At 45.7% G+C, this 24,226-nt stretch overlaps 1 protein-coding gene across 6 annotated transcripts in view; it reads left to right on the top strand.

Moving 5' to 3' along the window:
* The window catches only part of DGCR2 (DiGeorge syndrome critical region gene 2), a 345,968-nt gene that overhangs the window by 145,939 nt on the left and 175,803 nt on the right, over positions 1 to 24,226 (top strand). For all 6 annotated transcript variants that reach the window (XM_078667852.1, XM_078667849.1, XM_078667853.1 and 3 more), the window contains one exon: positions 19,109 to 19,231. In XM_078667852.1, the coding sequence (XP_078523978.1) occupies positions 19,109 to 19,231 (123 nt within the window). The remainder of the gene's footprint in view (positions 1 to 19,108; positions 19,232 to 24,226) is intronic.

Here is a 24,226-nt window from a genome sequence, read left to right as displayed (position 1 = left end):
ATGTCTGCAGAACACCTTACTCTGCTCAAACAAGAAGTTCTGTCTTCAAAAGGACGCAATAGAAATAGTTCCTTTACAACAGCAAGGAACAGGGGTTTACTCACTGTATTTTCTAATACCCAAGAAGGACGGTACACTAAGACCAATTCTCGACCTCAAGCCCCTCAATCATTACATACAATCAGATCATTTTCATATGATCACTTTACAGCAAGTGCTCCCACTGCTGCAACAAGGCGATTTCCTTACAACACTATATCTAAAGGACGCCTACTTTCACATTCCTAGACATCCTGCTCACAAAGTATCTAAGGTTAGTACTGGAAGGACATTATCAGTTCAAAGTCCTTCCATTCAGAGTGACAAAGGCACCAAGAGTATTCACAAAGTGCCTAGCAGTAGTAGCAGCACATCTCAGGAGACCACAAATACAGGTCTTCCCTTATCTAGACGATTGGCTCATAAAAGCCAAGTCATTCAATCAGTTTGTCCAACACACACATCAGACAATTCAAACATTGCACCACTTAGGGTTCACAATCAACTACACCAAGTCGCACCTGCAACCCTCTTATATACATCAGTATCTAGGGGCTACAATAAACACGTCTACAGCTCTGGCGTATCTCAGTCCAGCAAGGATACAGAGCATTCAAGCCTTAGTCACAGTCTTCCAACATCAACACTCTCTCCAAGCCAGAGTGTTCATGAGACTAATAGGCATGATGACATCTTTAATTTTATTGTGCCATATGCAAGACTGCAGATGCGTCTGTTACAGGAATGTCTAGCACGACAGTGGAACCAGGCTCAAGGGCAACTAACAGACCTGGTGTTGGTAGACAGCCGCACACATCGCTCTCTGCAGTGGTGGAACACCAAAAACGTGACAAAGGGGCGGCCGTTCCTCAAACCTGTTCCACAAATAGTACTCACAGCAGACTCATCTCTCACAGGATGGGGAGCCCATCTCCTACATCATACGACACAAGGACAATGGACCATTCAACAAAGATTGTTCCATATCAACCATCTAGAGCTGCTAGCAATATTCTTAGCACTCAAAACATTCCAAGTACAAAACAAAGCTGTCTTAATCCGGACGGACAACATGACAGCTATGTATTATATACAAAAGCAGGGGGGACACACTCTCTGCTGTCCCAGCTTGCACAGAACATGTGGAGATGGGCCATTCCACAGAATATATATCTGCTAGAACAACACCTTGCAGGAGTTCACAATCAGATAGCAGATCTGTTGAATCAGCAGACACAACAAATTCATGGGAACTACATTTGCAAGTTCTTCAACCATTTTTCCACAAGTGGGCTCATCCAGACATAGATCTGTTCGCCACACAAGAAAACGCAAAATGCCCAACCTTCACCGCCAGGTTTCCACACCTGCTGTCCAAGGGCAATGCGATATGGATGAACTGGTCAGGCCAGTACCACTAATACCATTAGTAGTACGCAAGCTCAGACAACAGTCTCTCAAATTAATCCTAGTAGCTCCCACATGGGCACGCCAACCGTGGTTCAGCACACTACTAGAATTCTCTCTAGTTCCACACCAAAAGTTACGCCTCACACCATCCCTGTTAACGCAGAACCATGGAGACATCCATACCCAAATCAATTGAATCTGGCAATTTGGCTCCTGAAGTTTCAGAGTTTGGTTATCTTAACCTACCTCCAGACTGTATGAACATCATTAAAGAGGCCAGGAGACCTACTACCAGAGCTTGTTATGCTGCTAAATGGAAGAGATTTGCCATTTATTGCAACAATACCCAAATTGAACCCCTCGACGCGTCTATCCAGAATATCATTTGATACCTTTTACATTTACAAAGATGTAACTTAGCATATTCATCCATACGCCTGCACCTTGCAGCAATTGCAGCGTATTTACAAAACAGACAACATCTGTCTCTTTTTAGAGTGCCTGCTATTAAAGCATTTATGGAAGGATTAAAAAGAATCATTCCCCCCAGGTTACCACCTTCTCCAGTGTGGAACCTAAACGTTGTTCTTACAAGACTCATGGGACCCCTTTTGAGCCTTTACACAAATGTGAACTGCAATTCCTCACGTGGAAAACAGCTTTCCTTATTGCAATTCCTCACGTGGAAAACAGCTTTCCTTATTGCTATTACCTCTCTTAGAAGAGTAAGTGAGATACAAGCTTTCACAATACAAGAACCATTTTTACAACTACATCGTAACAAAGTGGTTCTAAGAACTAATCCTAAATTCCTTCCAAAAGTCATTACTCCTTTTCATTGGAACCAATCTGTAGTTACCTGTGTTTTTTCAAAACCCTGACTCTGTAGCAGAAAGAGCTCTACACACACTAGATGTTAAAGAGCTCTTTTCTACTATATAGATAGAACTAAATCTTTTCGAAAAACAAAACATTTGTGTCTTTCTCTCCACCTCATAAAGGCAACCCTATCTCTAAGGGTGGAATTGCAAGGTGGATTGTAAAATGTATACAAATATGCTATCAAAACATACATTAACAGTTACTCCTAGAGGGCACTCCACACACAAACTAGGAGCCTCTATGGCTTTCTTAGGGAACATCCCCCTAGAGGACCTATGCAAGGCAGAAGCATGGTCTACAACACACACCTTCACTAAACACTACTGTGTTGATGTGCAAGCCAAGCAGCAAACTGCAGTAAGCCAAGCTGTCCTTAAAACTCTCTTTCAAACTACTGCAACGGATACAGGTGACCACCGCTAGGGGAGAGACTGCTGCACAATCGATGCTAAGTGTAGTATCTGCAGCTCATATGCCTCGAACGGAAAATGCTACTTACCAGTATGCATCTCTTCTTGGCATGTAGAGCTGCAGATTACTACACGCCATCCCGCCTCCCCGGGACCTGTATCTGTTCCCGTTTTATCTTACTTAGATGAACACGCATGGACATCATTTTATTTACTTCTACTAACTCCATCATGGTGAAAAACAATCTAAGGATGGAGCCGATGCCCATGCGCGCTATCGTCCAAGGGAGGAGTCACCTATCTCGTGACTACAAAAGACTTCTTCCATGACGACAACAACATGCAATCATCCGAGCCCAACACCAGGTGGCGATCTAATGCTAAGTGTAGTAATCTGCAGCTCTACATGCCAAGAACAGATGCATACGGGTAAGTAGCATTTTCCTTTTTGCTGAAATCACCAGAAGCATTTTCCTTTCTAAAATCAAAGCTGGGACGCAAGGCAGAAGCCTCTTTTGCTCCCTTGTAAATGTGCTGATGTCACAACAACACATTGAAAGAAATACATGTTAATGGACCTTCCACTTTCACTTATGATTAGTGCCAGCGGGCAGCACTCTGAATCCAAACCGAGCTCAAATCTCTACAGGAGAGGACAATGTCCCTTTTCAAGTGCAGCACTCTGAATCAAACGCCACCTTGCGCAGCCCTGTTCCGAGGTCAGATCGCTGCAGGAGAGGATAATGTCCCTATTCTAGTGCTGCACTCTGAATCCAACCCCACCTCACACATCCCTGCCCTGAGCTTAGATCTCTGCAGAAGAGAAGAATGTGCCTTTTCCAGTACTCACTTTCTGTATTCGAAGGGCAATCCGCAAGCAGTGATCCACCCACTAAACACCAGAGTTCTATTGGCAGGACAGCATCCCATAGGAAATGTCAAGTGTTATCCTCCCATGGGTAGGGAATGTTTAATTGTATTTATTTATTTCTTCAGTGTATTCTATAGCGCAAACCAGACCCAGGGTATGGGTGTCGGAGCGCTTTACATTTCAACCACCTTTCGATATCAGTAGATATCCATTTTTCACACGTTCATGTCAGTGTATACCATAACAGTGTCATATATTCATCCGTACCTAAAACAGAATTAGTGAGGAGTAGTATACATCAATAGATTACATTCAAGATTGTGGTCTTGTACTTCGAATTCAGATAAGATCATTCCTGAGTTCTACTATATCCAAGCTGGTTATAGTATTGTTATGTTTAACCCATTGTTCGTTATGGGAGAAATGTACCCATCAGAAATGACTTAGTTTCCTTTTTAAATCGGGGGGCATAGGTGATTCTTCTGATATTCGGTGGGAGCGAATTCCAAATCCTTGGTGCAGCTCCCTTGAACGCTCTATCGTACTTTTATTTTCAAATGGAAGAACGCTGGTTTCAGTAGAAAATCCTCAGATCTCCTCGAGGGTCTAGTGCCTCCGGACAGTGTAATTTTATGGGCTAGGTAGTGTTTTCTTTAAATGTACGATTCATTTACTGATATCCAGTTGACCAGGGACTCTTATTTCAGATTGATTTTAGAAATTGTATTTTTGTATAGATAATGTGAAGTTGGTATTTGAAAGTGTAGAGCCAGATGTGTCAAGCTGTAGCTGCTTCTCAAAATCCATTGGTAAAAGCCGATATTCCTAAAGGTGCAGTTTGTAGTGTGAAAGTGCCTATTTTTACTTTCCTATGACAACAGAATGCTGCTGGGGGGCCTGTTGCATCCTCTGTCTTGTCTTCTTGAGTCATCCAGCAAGTGCCTCCTGCACAGGCCAAGGGTTTATCGCTTTGTTTGAATCATCTGGATGCATAAGTGTTCCAGGAATTTAGATGAGCCGATGTCACAAGACTGTCTTCCATCAAAGGCAGCAGCTGGCAGCCTGCACATAACTGAAATCCTTATACATTATAGATGCAATATCTCCTTTCATCAACTTGAACGAGCGGGGCTGTAAATCAGCAAGATGTTTTTTATCTAATGGCTTGTGTTTCCCTAGATTCCAAGCACTTATTGTGGTCTACAAGTTGCTATGAATTAACTGCATGCCCGAGTAGGCCAAATTGCTTTTTCTATGCCTCATCCAGAAACAATTCTTAGGCCATTTAAATAGATAATTGTGCGGGTCGTTTGTCCAGAAGTCCTTCAATCTACTTGGCGCCATATTCCTGTGCATGCGTTCTTGTATGCAGGCAAGCATTTCTAATAAATGCTTTACATGGGCACCAAAACATGGTACGTAAGGGCCACCAGAACATGACCGTGCATGCGAACACAGTTCAGGAAGAAGCGGTGAGGATGATGTTCATTGCTGCAGTAGAACCACGAGGTTGTGGGTGGGTAGGGTATACTATTGAGCTTGGTGGTTTCTATGGTTATACAAAAAGCCTCTTTATTTCAATACAGTGGCTTCATGATACAAGTGTTCACGGAAATCGGATATTTTTGCACCATGTTAATGTGTGTGCTTAACACTTGTGGAACCAGTGTTTAGTGAAATACTGAATGGTAGTCCGCAACCAACAACATTACCCACAAGCAGAATTTTAACTGTGACCTATTTTATTTGTGGAATAATATTTGTTTAGTATCTTTCCGCATGACCCTGTGCTTACCTTATGCAATAGTGTTCTTAAGTTGCACTGCTTTGCTGTGAATTGCTTAGCGCGAACTGTAAGTAAAATAATTTTTGTGTGTTATGACAATCAACGTCTGCATGCATTAAAATATTGATGTCTATATCTTAAAAAGCAAATCAGAAGACCGCACTAATGTTGTTTGAAGATAGTCTCAATAAGAACATGAAGATATAACACCTTCAAATAGTTGGCTCAGGTTATCTAGTCTTGTTTTGGTTGCCAATTCAGACAATTTGTTTCTAATCAAGTCTCAAAGGAGAGGTTGACCCGAGAGAACCAGTAGGATTGGAGGGAAATGGAGTTAGGGGACCTGGAGGTGAAAGTAGTTCTGGTCTTTAGAATTTATTTTATATGGTTTACAACCTTCGAATATTCAGTTGGTTGGAAGGGATTATGTAGATATTAGTGAAGTAGGAGAGAACTAAAATGGATTTAAGATATGAGTAGGTGGGTAGCTACTGCTACCACTGATTGTCCTTTGACACCCTGGCACTTTCTGATCTCAGGAGATGAGAATCTACAGACAAGGGCTGCTGGCTTTTAAAAAATAGTTTTTAAAAATAGTTTTTACCTGCACTCCGGTACCAGTAAAAAGACCTATGTAAAATATGTGTAATATAGTCTCTGGGCAGTGCTGGACCTACAGGTAGTCCGGGAGCTGTCTGGTGCTCCTAAGAAACAGCATACATGACTCCAGGTACTAAAAATAATCACTGAAACATTTGAGAGAGCATCTGGCATCATATTTGAAAAGCCAGCTTTGGATTGATTCCAGAATAGAATTCAAATCCTTACTCACGCTCCTCAAAAGCTTGTTCCCTGGCATTCCTGAATATAATGAACTGCTTTTAAAGGCTTTGCCTTCATATGTGTGGGTATTTGCAGAGCACAAATTTAGTTTGAGAGCAAAAGAGCTCTGAACGAGGGCACAGCCCCAAGCAAGATGCAATCATTGTCGGAAGGACATGGTATATTTTCGGGCCAGGAATGTAATTCTTCTTGAAGAGTTTTTTTACTTGTAGGAAAGTCGGTATGGATCTGATGTGGTTGGGGGATGCTGCTTCAGATTCTGTGTGCATGAACGGAGAAAGCTGCCCCCACCCCCACACATTGTTTTCTCTCTAGTCTGGTGATATCAAGGTACCTGGTCTTGCGTTGTTTCCCTAAATGTGGTTAGTTTGTTTGCCAGGTAAGGTAGGATCTCATTGAGGACTTTAAGTGATCTAGCGTCTCTTGAAGATGACCTGGGCTGGGAGGGAGAAGCCAGTGTAGGGCTTTTAATGTTGCAGTTATGTGGTCGAATTTCTTTGAGCCGTTGACTAGCCTTGCACCTGCATCGGGCATATATCACATATCACATACAAATCAAAGAAAACCAAACTCTAATAACCTGAATGAAATAAGACTGAGCTTAGAGGGGCCCAACTCAAACTCTGACCTAGAAAACCCTTAAAAAAAATCTCATGCCTACTTATAAACTGCCGCTCAGCAATGAAACATGCCGCTGACATTGGTGATCTAATCATGAATCGGGTCTGACCTGGCTATTCGAACGGAAACCTGGCTATCTGAAGCATCTTCCCCTTGCCTAGACTTGCTGGTACCACCAAACTATAACACTGTAAGGCCAGATAGGCTAATCAAATCGGGAGGAGGCGTGGCCTGCATCCACAGATCAAACATCAACATCTCCAAAGTTATATCAGACCCGATACTCATGTGAATACCTGGGGCTCTCAGCAAGATTCACAGACAACCAAGTGTACAAAATACACGCATTCTATCACCCCCCAGGCAAAAACCTAATTTTCATAGATCACCTAATGGAAATTATTACAACTATCTCAGATCCTCACTCCAACAATATTTTCCTAGGAGACTTCAATCTTCACTGGAACGACATCCAAGATAATCAGGTCAACCATCTCAAAGAATTCCTAGACGATCACTCACTAATACAAGCCTGTGCACTACCAACACACTCACTCCAAAGGAGCCACTTTAGACTGGATCATTGCCAAAGAAAATACGATCCAAGCATTCCCAATCGTACGCTGACTAGTCCGATCACCACGTCATCACTTTCCAAATACCAGCTAAAAATAAGAGCGCAACCTATCAAACCCAAACGTTGTGTGAGAGACACCAGAGACCTGAACTCTGAGACTCTTACACTGCAATGCGAGAAAGAGCTGCATCCCTCTTCTGGACTAACGGACGTTAGTGAGCTTACAGACCACTACAATCGTACAATATCTAAAATAATTGGCGACATTGCTCCCCTAAAACTGAAAAGAATACAGATCAAAGATAACAAGCATTGGAAATGCAATAGGTCTCGCATTAGGAAAGTTTGAGCGATTGGTATTGTAAATGACACTTTTTTGATTTATGTGTTGGTTTTGAAAATAGCAAAATTAATAGCTTTGTCAGTTACAATGTCAATAGTTTTAACGTTCGCAAATGTGACACCTATAGCATTTGTAATGCAATGTGTGTTGTATTTACGTGACTTAGATGTATTGATATTGCAAATAACAATGGCTTTTAATTTTGTAAATAATTAATACTTAAATAAAAGTTCTTGTAATTTATAATGGCAATACCTTAAACGTTTGTAAATAACTTTTGTGAAGATTATGTTCAGTGTATTTTATTGTGACGAAAATCCAAGAACATTGCATTTGCACCTACACACACACACACAGCCACACATACACATACACACACACACACACACACACACATATAGATGTGGTGGTGGTGGATCTGGGGGATATGGTGGTGGTGGATGCGGTGGTGGATGTGGTGGTGGATGTGGTGGTGGATGTGGTGTTGGTGGATGCGGTGGTGGTGGATGCGGTGGTGGTGGTGGATGCGGTGGTGGATGCGGTGGTGGATGTGGTGGTGGTGGAAGTGGTGGTGGATGTGGTGGTGGTGGATGTGGTGGTGGTGGGTGTGGTGCTGGATGTGGTGTTGGTGGATGTGGTGGTGGATGTGGTGGTGGATGTGGTGGTGGTGGATGCGGTGGTGGTGGATGCGGTTGGTGGTGGATGCGGTGGTGGTGGATGTGGTGGTGGTGGTGGGTGTGGTGGTGGTGGATGCGGTGAATGTGGCGGTGGATGTCATGGTGGATGTGGAGGTGATGCTGGATGTGGTGGTGGATGTGGTGGTGGATGTGGTGGTGGATGTGGTGGTGGATGTGGTGGTGGATGTGGTGGTGGATGTGGTGGTGGATGTGGTGGGGATGGTGGATGTGGTGGTGGATGCGGTGGATGTGGTGGTGGTGGTGGATGCGGTGGTGGTGGTGGATGCGGTGGTGGTGGTGGATGCGGTGGTGGTGGTGGATGCGGTGGTGGTGGTGGATGCGGTGGTGGTGGATGGGGTGGTGGTGGTGGGGGTGGTGGATGGGGTGGTGGATGTAGTGGTGGTGGGTGTGGTGGGTGTGGTTAAAGTGTTGGTGGATGTGGTGGTGGATGTGGTGGTGGTGGATGTGGTGGTGGATGCGGTGGTGGATGTAGTGGATGTGGTGGTGGATGTGGTGGTGGTGGTGGATGTGGTGGTGGTGGTGGATGTGGTGGTGGTGGTGGATGTGGTGGTGGTGGATGTGGTGGTGGATGTGGTGGTGGTGGATGCAGTGGATGTGGTGGTGGTGGTGGTGGATGCGGTGGTGGTGGTTGATGCAGTGGTGGTGGTGGATGGGGTGTTGGTGGTGGTGAATGCAGTGGTGGTGGTGGATGGGGTGGTGGATGTAGTGGTGGATGGGGTGGTGGATGTGGTGGTGGTGGGTGTGGTGAAAGTGGTGGTGTATGTGGTGGTGTATGTGGTGGTGTATGTGGTGGTGGTGGATGGGGTGGTGTATGTGGTGGTGTATGTGGTGTATGTGGTGGTGGTGGATGCGGTGAATGTGGCGGTGGATGTCATGGTGGATGTGGAGGTGATGCTGGATGTGGTGGTGGATGTGGTGGTGGATGTGGTGGTGGATGTGGTGGTGATGGTGGATGTGGTGGGGATGGTGGGTGTGGTGGTGGATGCGGTGGTGGTGGATGCGGTGGTGGTGGTGGATGCAGTGGTGGTGGATGGGGTGATGGTGGATGGGGTGGTGGTGGTGGTGGTGGATGGGGTGGTGGATGTAGTGGTGGATGTAGTGGTGGTGGGTGTGGTTTAAGTGTTGGTGGATGTGGTGGTGGATGTGGTTGTGGTGGATGTGGTGGTGGATGCGGTGGTGGATGTGGTGGTGGATGCGGTGGTGGAAGTGGTGGTGGACGTGTTAGATGTGGTGGTGGATGTGGTGGATGTGGTGGATGTGGTGGATGTGGTGGTTGTGGTGGATGTGGTGGTGGTGGATGTGGTGGTGGTGGATGCAGTGGATGTGGTGGTGGTGGTGGATGCGGTGGTGGTGGTTGATGCAGTGGTGGTGGTGGATGGGGTGTTGGTGGTGGTGAATGCAGTGGTGGTGGTGGATGGGGTGGTGGATGGGGTGGTGGATGGGGTGGTGGATGGGGTGGTGGATGGGGTGGTGGATGGGGTGGTGGATGTGGTGGTGGTGTATGTGGTGGTGGTGTATGTGGTGGTGGTGTATGTGGTGGTGTATGTGGTGGTGTATGTGGTGGTGTATGTGGTGGTGTATGTGGTGGTGGTGGATGCGGTGGTGGATGTGGTGGTGGTGGTGGTGGATGTGGTGTTGGTGGATGCGGTGGTGGTGGTGGATGTGGTGGTGGTGGATGCGGTGGTTGATGCGGTGGTGGTGGTGGATGCGGTGGTGGATGCGGTGGTGGTGGAAGTGTTGGATGTGGTGGTGGATGGGGTGGTGGGTGTGGATGTGGTGGTGGATGTGGTGGTGGTGGATGTGGTGGTGGATGTGGTGGTGGATGTGGTGGATGTGGTGGTGGATGCAGTGGATGTGGATGTGGTGGATGTGGTGGTGGTGGATGCGGTGTATGTGGATGTGGTGGTGGGTGTGGAGGTGGATGTCATGGTGGATGTGGAGGTGGTGGTGATGGTGGATGTGGTGGTGGATGCGGTGGATGTGGTGGTGGTGGATGTGGTGGTGGTGGATGTGGTGGATGTGGCGGTGGATGTCATGGTGGATGTGCAGGTGATGGTGGATGTGGTGGTGGATGTGGTGGTGGATGTGGTGGATGTGGTGGTGGTGGATGCGGTGGTGATGGTGGATGCAGTGGTGGTGGATGGGGTGGTGGTGGTGGATGGGGTGGTGGATGTAGTGGTGGTGGGTGTGGTGGATGTGGTGGTGGTGGGTGTGGTTAAAGTGTTGGTGTATGTGGTGGTGGATGTGGTGGGGTTATAGGTTGTTTGCATACTGGAGTTATGTTGTCAGTCGAGTTATTAAGAAAGGTGAAGCTAGACACATTTGCACTTTTTTTTTTAATTAAGTGCTTTTAGGAGGAATAAGACGAGTGGGATGGAGGTGTAAAGGCGCAACATTTATTTTGAACATTCTACACAGAAGTCATCAAAAGTCCGTTTGTGAAGGGAACGTTTGCCAGCAGCGTGTTTTCTTTGCACTGACAAACTCATTTTAAACCGGCCTCAAGAGACTAACAAGCTAAGCAGAGCACAGTTCAGGTTTGTTTTAAAGGTATTTGAGTTTTATTAACTATAATGTCCAAATCTTGTTTACAGTGACAAAATCCCGAGTGTTGGGAATAATGCTATGAATATAGGACAATCATTTAACAAGTCAGACATAATGAGAAAGGGGCAAGGAGAGGAAAAGGATATACACGGCTGCAGCCTTCCTGCCACAAGCTTCTCCCAGCGTGCGCTCTGTAGCAGGCCATGCAGTGAATAATTAGGGGAAGAGATGTGCCGGCCTGAGTCAGAGCGCACGCTGAGAATCTTGTGGGAGGGAGGCTGGGCTGCCTTTGATGTGGAAAGGCAGGCAGGCAGGCAGGCGGCTGGGGAACAGATGGTTTGCGGGAAGAGCGTCGCGAGGGGAGGAGAGTTAAGTATGCTAACCAAAGGCGCACTAAGCCCTCTAAGGTAAATGACAAAAGTACAACAAAAGTCTCCGTGTCCACGCAAACCCATGTGATGGGAACCTCCCTGTAACTGGTTTGTGTAAGAAGCTCTCAACTGCGTGAATAACACGGTTATTTAAGATGCGTAAATGTGCATGTAATCATTAAAACTCAAAGTGAGTATCTACCTTCCACTGTGTTGAGCAAAAGGCGTAATCAAACGATGTAAATTCCACATTAATGGAAGTCGTGTATGTAGTATATGTCTATTCTCCTTATTACAGTGTACAAATCATAATAGTTTCAGTGAGTACAAAACACTATGTCTCAAACGCTCTTATGCCGAGTGCAATTAACCAACCATGCCTTAATAATTGCTGCTTCCATTGATAATGAGAACCGGTTTGGTGAAAACAAGAGAAATAAATCTGTGGGCAAGAAACTTGTGTGTGAGAGGTGTGGCCGTGTGGGAGGAGTGCGGCTCGGCTGAGCCAGAGCGCACGCTGGGGGAAGCTTGTGGGGCGGAGCTGCTGGGGAGCAGATGGCTGGCGATTTGATGCTGTGCACGAGCATTTCACGGGCACAGCACCAAATCGCCAGCTAGTTAAACCTCAGTTTAAGCCCCTTTATATCGAGCTCCCGCTCTCAATGCGCATGCGCATTGAGATAGGTCGCTCGACCTAAAAACCCATGGTTCAATGGATCACTTAATGAAGAAAGACGTAGGCTCAGAATAAAAGAAGGAATGTGGAGACCAACTCCATCATAACCCCACTTAAAACAACTAAGAATGACCAGAAAAACATACAATAAAAGCGTACTTTTTTTTAGAAATGAACTTGTAAACGCAAAGAACAGACAAGGAAACTCTACGATCTACTAAAAGAACAATCAAACACATTTACTAAATCCTCCATATTAACATCGAAATCCGATCTGAACTGTGAAGATTTTCCAACATTCATTACTGAGAAAGCCAAATCATTGGAGAGAGAGCTCAAGAATAACGCGGAAAAAGCATCAGTCCTAAGGAGTGAACCAGGGAGGTACCCGACACTACAGACTCGAGCAATGCCCAAAAACCATGCCCATTGGTCAACCTTCAAACTATATGATCAACATGACATCAACAAAATATTACTATCGCTGAAACCAAACAGTCACTACAATTACCCTTTGCCATCAAAATGCTGGCCCTCATGCAACCTCATGTTCATCCCACTCTGGACTAAGATAATTAACAAATCGCTTGCCCAAGGATCAACGCCGGACTGCCTAAAAACAGGCCAGGTTACCCTTCTCCTGAAGAAACCTACAGTGAACCCATCGGATGCAAACAACTTTCATCCACTAACAACCATTCCCCTACTTGCCAAAGTACTAGAAACATGTGTTCACAAACAATTAAATCAACACATTGCTGAATTCGAATTACTATAAATGACTGCCAATCAGGGTTCAGACCAAACCACAGTACGGAGACAGCAATCCTACACATAGTAGATGACGCACTACGAGCCCTCGACCGTAATGAAACCGGTCTCCTGATCCTTCTGGACCTATCATCAGCATTTGACACAGTAAACCATCCAAAATTATTAGATCGCATGGAAAATAGGATGGGCTTATCGGATACTGTTCTGAAATGGTTCTACTTCTTCTTTGAGAACAGATCACAAAGATTTGTGGTGGACAACAAGCTATCCCCACTGTCTCCAATCCAAATTGGGGTTCCACAGGATCAACACTATCCCCGTCACTATTTAACATATACATCGAACCATTAACTGAAGTACTACATAGGGAGAACATTTCCTTTCACATGTATGCTAACGACACCCAGCTATATGTGAAGATAGCATCGCCTTAAGAGATCAACACTATGAACCAAGCATCCAAGGAAACCGTTGAAGGGCTAGCTGACAATCACCTTAAGCTAAATTCACAAAAAAATGAATTCATTCTGATCACCCCCTCTAAAAGTTCAGCCAAGATCAAAGAATAGACCAAGATGATCACAGTACTAAACGGTACCCCAACGATAATGGACTCAACAAAATCACTGTGTATCACACTGGATAAAGATCTAAACATGCAAGCACACATCAACTCAATGGCAAAAAATGCTTGTTTTCCTCTGAACTACCTCAGAAAAATGAAGCCACTCCTAGATCCCGGAGATCTGAAAATGACAGTACAGGCACTGGTCATATCAAGAATTGAATACGGATATGCAACTCTTATCAGGACTCCCCTAAAAGCTTATCTCAATGCAGCAACTAGAATTATAACGAACAGAAAAATACGACCACATCACGCGACATCTGAAAGCGCTCAACTGGTTACCATACGAGGCAAGAATAGAGCTTAAAATTGCATACATTACACACAAGGCAATAAATACACCACAAAACTCCACACTACCTAGCCCATAAAATTATACTGTCCGGAGGCACTAGACCATCGAGGGGATCTGAGCATTTTCTACTGAAACCAGCCTTCTACCGTAGGAAAAAAACGTACGATAGAGCATTCATTCGAGCTGCACCAATGATTTAGTATTTGCTCCCTCAGAATATCCGAAGAATCACCCATGCCCCACGATTTAAAAAGGAAACTAAGTCCATTCTGATGGGTACATTTCTGACATAATGAACAATGGGTTAAACATAACAATACTATAACCAGCTTGGATATAGAAGAACCCACGAAGGATCTTATCTGAATTCGAAGTAAGAGACCACAATCTTGAATGTCATTTATTGATGAATACTACTCCTCACTACTTTTGTTTTAGGTACGGATGAATATATGACACTGATATGGTATACACTAACATGTTATGAACGTAAAAAAATTGGATATCTACTGATATCGAAAGGTGGTTGAAATGTGAAGCGCTTTGACACCTATACTCTGGGTCTGGTTTGTGCTATAGAAAACACTGAATAAATAAATATATTTCAGGTGTGCTAGGGTGGTATTGAGGATACAGATAAGCCAGTACGATGCCTCCTTCAAGATGGGAGAGGACCAAGGCTCGTATGTTTTGAAGTCTTCAAGGGGAAACTGATTCACGCTCTTCTAGTCAGACTGTTGGAACCAAGCTGTCTTAGTTTTCTTTGCCTTCTGTTCCTTGAGTGAGAGGTCTTTCTCTAGGATGAATCCCAGAGATACTGCATAGTAGTCTTGTCAGCTGAGGGGTGAAGCCTGGTAGATTTAAGTTGCAGAGCCAGGCTTGAAGCTGGGATTGGTTGGTGCTGTGGCAAACGGTAGGAATTTTACTGTTTGTGGGGTTTAGCCCCAGGAGGTTAATTGATATCTAAGATTGGATGTTTGAGGCAAGATTTGGGGGTAACAGGAAATTTTTAGATGAGTTTCGGTTTCCTCAACGTATTGACTGATCCTAATGCTGCCCGTCTGTAAGAGTGAATCTAAAAATTTCCCTGTGTAAGTTAAAGATAATGGGGAAAGGCTGGAGCCCTGGGGTACTCTGCAGTAGACTGGGAGTGCCTGTGATCATGTGGAACGTTTTTGCACAAGCCGGTGCCCATTGATGAGCTAGGATCTGAGCTTTTTCGCGGTCGTGCATGAACATCCCATGGGTGTTGTCGGGGAGTTAACCCGAGCTGGATGGCAGACTGTCAAAGGCTGCAGAGACGTTAAGCGGGACCAGGCAGCAGAGTCGTTTCTCTTTTCATGGAGAAGGCGTTGTCAGCTACTTTAGGTGTGGCTGTCTCCGTGCCGCAGTGTGATCTGAAGCCTAATTGATAGTCCTGTTGAAGATTATTCTTGCTGATGTGCTCCTGTAGTCGTGTGGCTACTGTTTTCTCAATGATTGTCCCTGTGAATGGGATGTGCTTAATAGTTCGGAAGTATGTGAGCTTGACTGGGGCCAGTGATGGTTTCTTTAGCAGGGGGAGGATCTGAATTGCCTAAAATGCATCTGTGAATTTTCCTTCGCTAATGGTACATTTATTTTCATTAAACCCGTAAGTGTTTCAGGTGGATGAGGTCCTTGCTGGGTGGATCAAGTTTTGAGACTGTAGATTTGAATTCTTACAGTGGTGCAGTATATGTTTGGGAAATAACTGATATCTGTGGTTGCATGGAAGGGACCTGGAAAGTTGTTTTGTTATTGGATTTCCCCAGGTAGATGTCTTTGATGGAGATGAAGGTTATAAAGGTTCTTGTTCCTCCTTTTCTGTTGTTGATGCGGAGATGCAGTATGTAAGGGGATGGAATAGTGTTCTGTCCAGGTCTGTAGCTGTCTGACAGTGGGTATAAGGGGTTACTGATAACATGTGGTCCTGTGTTTTACTTTGAGGGGTGCAGGGGATTATTGATGAGTTGTTTCATTATGTTTTGGAGTTGCTGAGGGGGGTTGCAGTCTTAGAGGGATGTAGAATGGGTGTTGTTGGATAGAGACAGCGGTGATGAGGGCTGAGATTTCTAGGAAGTGCTTGTTTGGTTTATAGCGCAGATAAGTCCATTTTGGAAATTGAGAGGGGGGAGTGGCGGGAGAGGAGCTTGAAAGGCTTTGTGGGATAGAGTTAATAAGCATTTGATTGCAAGTTGCTTCATTTTGTTTAGAATGTGCAGTCTGTGTGTTGCATGTTATAACCGCCAGGGAAGAGGGAGTCCAAGATGTGTGAAGGAGGGTGTAAACCAGTTTCAACAATGAAAAAATTATCTACCTTGTGTTGGGTGTTCGGCTGTTTACCTGGAGCATGGATTCTAGTGGTATGTCTATAAAGGTCCAAACAGGCATGCCCTAGTTTCTGTCCTCACCTTTGCATTCATGCCTGAGCTGTGGAACTCCTTCAAGAGGTGGCTAAAATACGGGAGGAGGCAGGAAATGACAAAGACCTGTGATGACACTTCCTGTAGAGATGGATGCTTGTTGAAAAAGTAATATTTTTTTCAGCTAGGCTTACGAGCTTCTGTTTACTTCATTTGACATACGTGCTTTTGGGTGGACTTCCTCTATGATGAGCAGCTTAGTAATCATACTCTTGAAGCCATTGACGTGTGAAATGAAACCATCTTCAGTAATTCCCTCAATGTGTTTATTTTTTAGTTGTGTTTGCTATGCTTTGTCTGTACTCTACGTTTCTCAGTTCCTTTCAACTGTCTGTTTATGTACTTCTACAACCTGAGATAGTCCTGATCCCTGAAAGATGTAAAAGTGCAGCTGAACAGATTAGTCCGTGTTCCTCTGTGTCCCTAGAAACTGGTTCTGTGGAGATGACCTACTGCCAGTGTAGTCATGAGCTCCTTGTCATTCATTGTTTTCTCTTGTAGTTTGTGATTTGAAGATGTTCTTTACATTATTTATCTTTTTATGTTGATTGAATTTCTTTTGTATGCTCTAGACCAGTGTTTCCCAAACTGTGGTCCGCGGACCCCCAGGGGTCCGTGACACATTCCCAGGGGGTCCGTAGGCAACAGTTTTAAAAGCACAGAAACATTTCTTGTGTAATTAGCAGGTTTCCAGCAACAATAAAAGTGTCAAGAGAATGCCAGTGATTAATGTACCTGCTGGAGAGCGAAGAGAGTTTTGTTCAGTGGCAGCTTTGATTTAACTAATGTAGCACAGAGGGTTAATGTGCCTACTGCAAAGAACGTGTAACATGCATCTTAAAAAGCAGCATTTTATGTGCCTAGGTTCGTGGTCACTGCTTTTGTCCCAGAGATTCCTTTATTACTGTGCACTTCATAAGTGACAATCGTAATCTAGCAGAGGGACCTATAAACTGTCATCAAAGAGCTGCTTGCAAACTGCATGGTACCAGTTAGTAACTTATATTTTGTCTGAGTTATTCATTATCCTGATGCTGCTAAAAAGATATGTTTGGGTGGAAATACATTTTTAATGTTGAAGTCAATGCTAGCCACTGTGTTATGCTCTGAATCCTGAGTTTGTGCTTTTCCAGACCAAGCACTCTTTAAACATTTTATATACACACTGATTTACATGAATGATTCAATGTCTCTATATGTGTGTGATGTAAAGTGCTCTGACATCCTACAATGGTATGAGAGATGCTACAATCAAATGAAATACATGTGACAGGGGGGCTATTATTTCAATACAAAATACTACGGGCCAGATGTACGATCTGTTTTTATATGCGCGAACGCTAAAACCTATTGGGCCATGTACATAGCCTATTTCGCGAGTCGCAATTTGTTTGCGACTCTCTAAATAGGTTTTGCAACTTGCTATTTGGAAGGGGCATTCCTTTCCAAATAGCGAATCTCAAAACCATGTACAAATGTTTTGCGGTCGCAAAACAGTCACAATTACCACCTACTTCAAGTAGATGATAATGCATTCACAAATGGGAAGGAGTCCCCAGGGGACCCCTTCCCAAATGCATGCAAAATAATTTTTTAAGGTCAGGCACTGGTCCCAGGGACATCTGCCTGCCCTTAGAAAATGAAACTAAAACATTTCATTTTCTTTTTTGTTTTTAAATGCATGGTAAGGAGGCTGCATTTTTTTTTAAACTGCTTTATTTCAAAGCAGTCCGAGACATGGTGGCCTGCAGAGCCCAGCAGGCCACCATCGCTGGGAGGGCTGGCATTCCCAATGGGCTCGCAAATTGCGAGAGGCTCATTAATATTAATGAACCTCGCAATTTGCGACCCCATTGGGAATCCCAAACAGTGTTAAACAAACTGTTGTACATTTCATTTAGCGACTCGCAATTTGCCACTCGCAATGTGTCGCCAATTGCGAGGCGCTAAATGAAATGGTCGTATATATGGCCCCAAAATCCTTAGTACTTTGAGTATTTGTTTTGTGTGCACATGTGTGTATTTTTTTTTAATTACTGTTTTTACCCCTTGGCCGTGGCGGTAATTCCGCCGCAGCGTTAGGGGGCAGTGGGGGCCGCGCGGCGCTGCCATGCTCGTGATGGAACCACTCCGTCACGAGCCGCGGTGGCGCTGTGCTTGTGACGGAATGGTTGGAATCAGCGCTTTGCAGGCGCGGTGGTCGGGCCATGATGGAACCATTCCGTCCCCAGCACAGCTCCACCGTGACTCGAGATGGAATGGTTCCGTCACAATTTGAATTTTGAATTTAAAAGCATTTCTATAGCGCACTTTTACTACGCGGTTTCTTGGCGCTTTTGAGTTGTAGAGAGGCCAACAGGAGCAGAGGGGGTCTAAGCATTATAAGCTCGAGAAAAGAGCAGAGTTTTTAGACCTTTCCGGAACTCAGTGTAGGAGGGTGTCCCACGGAGTTCCGTCGGGAGAGAGTTCCAGAACGCAGGAGCGAGCAAGGGGTTAATTTTTTTAATTTAACTCATGCAAATTGCTTGGGGGTCCCCGGCTTCCAGTGGTGACTCAATGGGGGTCCTCAGGAGTCAAAAGTTTGGGAACCACTGCTCTAGACTATAATTGTTCTTTCATAAAAAATACTGTCTGCCTTTCCCTTATGTTTTGACTCCACTATATCAAGTTTAAGACAAACGCGTGTTGATGCTATGCTAAACAACAATTCTCCATTTTCTATAAACATACATGACTAATCAGTCTAAAATCGTAGCTACCTTAGCATGCCTAAATTAAAATGTCTTTCCTGGTATAGGTGGCTCCTTCTGGTTAGCTAGAAAACATGGGCATGTTTTTACTTAGTGATTTCGTATGCTTTCTGGATGGTAATTTTCTACTTTCTTTCCTACAGAACTGCGCTGCACTATAGGTCAGTTTGCCTGTCACAGCGGCACCATTCAGTGTATCCCCTTACACTGGCAGTGTGATGGATGGCCTACCTGTGAAGATGGCAGTGATGAAGTCAACTGCCCAGGTAAAATCAGATTCTTTTTTTTTACCGGAGACATGTCTAAGATTTTTGTAATGAGCACTTTGTTTGGGATTGTTGATATCAATTCTTTTTACCATTTTTAGGGCTCGCCTGCTGATGCGCTTCAGCGCATAGCTGGCGAAGCTCTATAGGGGCTTATCCAGTGTTTATCCACTGGCGATTCCACTGGCGATTCCTTCAAGTGCATGTGCTTTTTAGGTCATTGCGCTTGCGCAAGCCCTAAAAAGCGCGTGCACAATGCCACCAGCCGCCTGCCTGCCTGCCTCGCATTACCACATCAAAGGCAGCCCTCCGAGCGCATTTCTCACCCCCTAATTATTCACGGCCGGCCGGCAGGCACATCAAAGGCTGCTGCTGCCGTGACTCGCATTTCTCCTCCCTCCTCCCCTATCACTGCCCAGGCCGGCCGTACTTTCTCTTTACAAGGGCGCCCATTCCTGAATCACTTGAAATCTCTCCACATTATTTGCATTTTGTTAATTAAAAAAATTAACTTCAACACAGCGTTGCACATTTTTCTCGACTTCGGAAGGATGAGTCCCAATCTCATTTGTACAAAGTGTTGTAATGGGATTATTGGAGAGTTAGAGAAACGTGCTCACAAGTTACATTTTTATGCAAATCATCTGAGTAAATAAACAATAGCATGGTGCCGTTTGCGTCCTTGACTTGATCTGGTTTTTATTTTTATTTTGCTATTATTCTCACAAAGGCTAAGAAGGTCTGCCTACTTTAGTATTAAGTGCTATACGTCGCATAAGCAACAGCTAACCATTCACTCACCCACGCAACGCCACTCACCCATGCAACGCCACTCACCCACGCAACGCCACTCACCCACGCAACGCCACTCACCCACGCAACGCCACTCACCCACGCAACACCACTCACACACGCAACGCCACTCACACACGCAACGCCACTCACACACGCAACGCCACTCACACACGCAACGCCACTCACACACGCAACGCCACTCACACACGCAACGCCACTCACACACGCAACGCCACACACACATGCAACGCCACACACACATGCAACGCCACTCACACATGCAACGCCACTCACACATGCAACGCCACTCACACACGCAACGCCACTCACACACGCAACGCCACTCACACACGCAACGCCACTCACACACGCAACGCCACTCAACCACGCAACGCCACTCACCCACGCAACGCCACTCAGCCACGCAACGCCACTCAGCCACGCAACGCCACTCACACACGCAACGCCACTCACCCACGCAACGCCACTCACCCACGCAACGCCACTCACCCACGCAACGCCACTCACCCACGCAACGCCACTCACCCACGCAACGCCACTCACCCACGCAACGCCACTCACCCACGCAACGCCACTCACCCACGCAACGCCACTCACCCACGCAACGCCACTCACCCACGCAACGCCACACACACACGCAACGCCACTCACCCACGCAACGCCACTCACCCACGCAACGCCACTCACCCACGCAACGCCACTCACCCACGCAACGCCACTCACCCACGCAACGCCACTCACCCACGCAACGCCACTCACCCACGCAACGCCACTCAGCCACGCAACGCCGCTCAGCCACGCAACGCCGCTCAGCCACGCAACGCCGCTCGCCCACGCAACGCCGCTCGCCCACGCAACGCCACTCACCCACGCAACGCCACTCACCCACGCAACGCCACTCATCCACGCAACGCCACTCATCCACGCAACGCCACTCATCTATATGCAAAACGAAAAATGTCAAACTCTTCTATTGCGAGACCTATTGCATTTTCAATGCTTGTTGTATTTGCATTTTTCAACTGCACCATCAGGTGTAGCATATCAACAACAAAATGCATTTACATATACAGAGTGTTCTTCACATGACTGATATTGACATTGCAGAGCAGTGAGATTGTGAGGAGTGGTTGGCTTGTGCAATATACCGATGAGAAAAACAAGAACCAAGAAAAAACAAAAAACGGTGACAACCAGTGGGGGCTGCTCCGCTAAGGTAGGAGTGTCGCCTCAATGCTTTCATCAGTGGAAATAAAATAAAAATAAAATAACTATCATTTTATTTGTTCCTACTGCTGCAGCTTTGTGGAACTGTATGGTGCTGCTCTGCTCTCGGGGCAGGGCTATGCTGCTCTCGGGGGAGGGGTGGTGGGCACTCTGTAAGTGCCCGACTATTCTGGCCAAGCAGTCATGTGCACTTTGCCTGTCCTCCACCCAGGCTGCATTACATAACGGGTGCAAAATATGCCAGGCTCTCATTCCCTGGCTGAGCGCACAACCGCAACGCTTAGACCAATCACCAATGAGTTTTTCAGCAGTGTTAGATCTATGAACTTGTTTGTGGCTCTTGTAGCTTTCAGGGGCATAAACAGGCCCACCAAGTAGCGTTCAAGGGTGCACATGTCTGAGAGGCCGGTCACCTCCAACAGTGCAGCAGAGACTGCTTTCCGTAGTATCACAACCTCTGGGTATCCACGGAACATATGCACCATGTCTGCCCTCTCTTGTTGACACCTGGGACAGCTAGAGGATGACCCAAACATTTGATGTAACGTCTCTGGGGTGAGGTAAGCACTGTGAAAGATCTTATGCTGAATATACTGAAACTTTGTGTTCCACCCCTACTTTCTAGGATATATGAGCACTTTTTCCCCACTCTTTCTGTGGTGGCACCCTTCCCACAGCGCTTTCCCAACATCTGTGTGTCGCAGATAGTGGGTCATGTGTGGTATACATCAAAGCAAAATGTATGCCCACAAGCTCTTCAGGGTAGCCAGTAAGCTACCATGAACTAGTAAATGCCCTGCCGGGAACCCATACTCTTCCTGTAGGTGGTCAAAGGACAAAAGCATCCCGCCTTGAAACAGTGCGCCCAGTCTGTTTACCCCTGCCACCTCCCAAGACTCCATACCCATCCTACGTAATTGTTGGTATCACCTTTCAGTGTTACTTTCACATTTGCCATACACTTCCATGTGCCCCATGTGATTGGTTATTCATGTGAATAGGTGGCGCCCAATTGGGTTCATCACACTGGGCACCTTTTTTTCCCCTCCTATCTCTCACCCAAAAATGGTAGTTACCCATGTTAGTAAAATGTATTTTTAGGTATCGCCCACTAGACAGAGTGAGCTGTCTTATTGTGAAAGATCTGTTGTAAACGTGCAATCGGTGTGTAGCCCGCTTATCAGTTTGCTTTGCCACTCTAATTTGCTGGCTTGCATTCCTCCTCTTGTTTGTCCCTCCCTAGAGAAAAGTCTCTCTACGATCCTTTTGATTGCTGATTTGTGTCCCTTCCCTGCTCTCATTTAGGGAACTACATGTTGGAGGCTTGTGTGGCTGTAGATGCACATGCTCTGCATACTTCTGCCATCTAGTGTTGGGTCCGGATGTATGCAGGTTATTTTTCTTTGAAGAAAGTCTTTTGAGTCATGAGGTAGTGATTCCTTTTTGGTGATACTGAGCATGGGCTTCAACTCCATTGTTAGATTGTTTTCTCTCTGCCATCAGGTTCGGACATGTGTGCTTATGTCAGATCTCTTTCGGTTCTATTGCTATCTACCGTCTGTATTGTTATCAATTGCGTTTTTTCTCTGTGTGTTGAGGTAGAACCAGCCGGCTAGTTGATGCCACTCCTTTGCGTCCTGCAGTAGTCCTTGCCCTTAGAGGATTTTGAAACCAGTCTCCAGTTTCATTTCCAGACCACGCCCTCCTGGTGATGGAACGGACGCCATTTGGATTCTGTCCCCATTGTCATGCAAATTACTCCCGGACCGCCTGCTATCAGATCTGTAACCTATGTTTCTCTCAGGATCACAGGGAGAAGGTCTGTCGAGCATTCAGCTCGAAGAAGACGCTTCGTGATAGTCAAGCACGCAAGTTATAAAAGCAGCTAAAGACCACCAGCAACGCCCCTGACCTCTTCGGACATCAAGTTGTTGGGGATGAACACCATCCTAGAGTCTTCAGTGGCTGAAGAGAAGGTTATCTCAGTAGATGCCAGCTCGTGATCTGATCCAGAGTTCGAGATCACCAATTTAACTCTGGAGTCTCTTGCAGTGAGTACTCTACCCCTTGCCCCTCAGTCTCTAATTGAACCTTTAAAGAAACTAACTCCTCCTGAACAAGAGACCTCCGAAGCACTACCGCCTGCAGGCCATGGTCGGGACAGAGAATTCAGTTTGGACGCCCACCCTCTGGCTTGGCACTGAAACACCATCCAAAGCTGAAAATGCCACCAAAAGTTGCATCTGCATGGAACCTTTTTGTTTTCATTTTTATTTTTTGAGCATATTTTTTTTTTATATGAACAACAACATTAACATAGCCTTGTTCAATACAGAGTATTCTGTTACATTTTGTATGTAAAGCAACAATACAACAATCCAAATTCCCGTATAGCCGGGGCACAATATGTAGAGATCGCTGCTCCTGTTACCTACTTCACCTGTTTATATTATACAACATTTATGGTCAGTAAATACGCAGTAAAGGGTTCCCACACATCTCAGGGCCTAGAAGCCTGTGGAAGTTCTTCAGTATAACATGTTAGTTGATCCAGACAATAAGTAATTTCTCAGATCTGGTGCTCGTGATTTAGTGCCGCATTACCCCTCCACTCCCCCAGTAAATAGAGACCCTCCGTTTTGCCAATAGGAGGGCAATCGCGATCAGTTTGCGGTGGGATGGGTGCACCGTTTCGGTCAGTCCCAGCAAGCAGGCCCGCCGGCGCATTCCATCCGCTCCTGAACCATTACATTAAGAGAGTTTATGACATTCCCCCAGTATGTCTGGATTTTAGGGCATATCCACGCTAAATGAATGAAATCTGCTCCTGGTGCTTTACACCTAGTACACTCCGCTGTCTCACACAAGCCCAATTTAAAGAGCTGTGCTGGCGTATAATACAACTGGTGTCAGTTGCCCTGTCCGGCTACAGCACTCTGTCCAATCTTCCAT

This window comes from Lissotriton helveticus, chromosome 11 (assembly GCF_964261635.1).
Source record: "Lissotriton helveticus chromosome 11, aLisHel1.1, whole genome shotgun sequence".
In the NCBI taxonomy this organism is placed as follows: domain Eukaryota; kingdom Metazoa; phylum Chordata; class Amphibia; order Caudata; family Salamandridae; genus Lissotriton; species Lissotriton helveticus.
The sequence above is the reverse complement of the archived record's forward strand: the minus strand, read 5'-3'. Positions and strand labels throughout refer to the sequence as shown.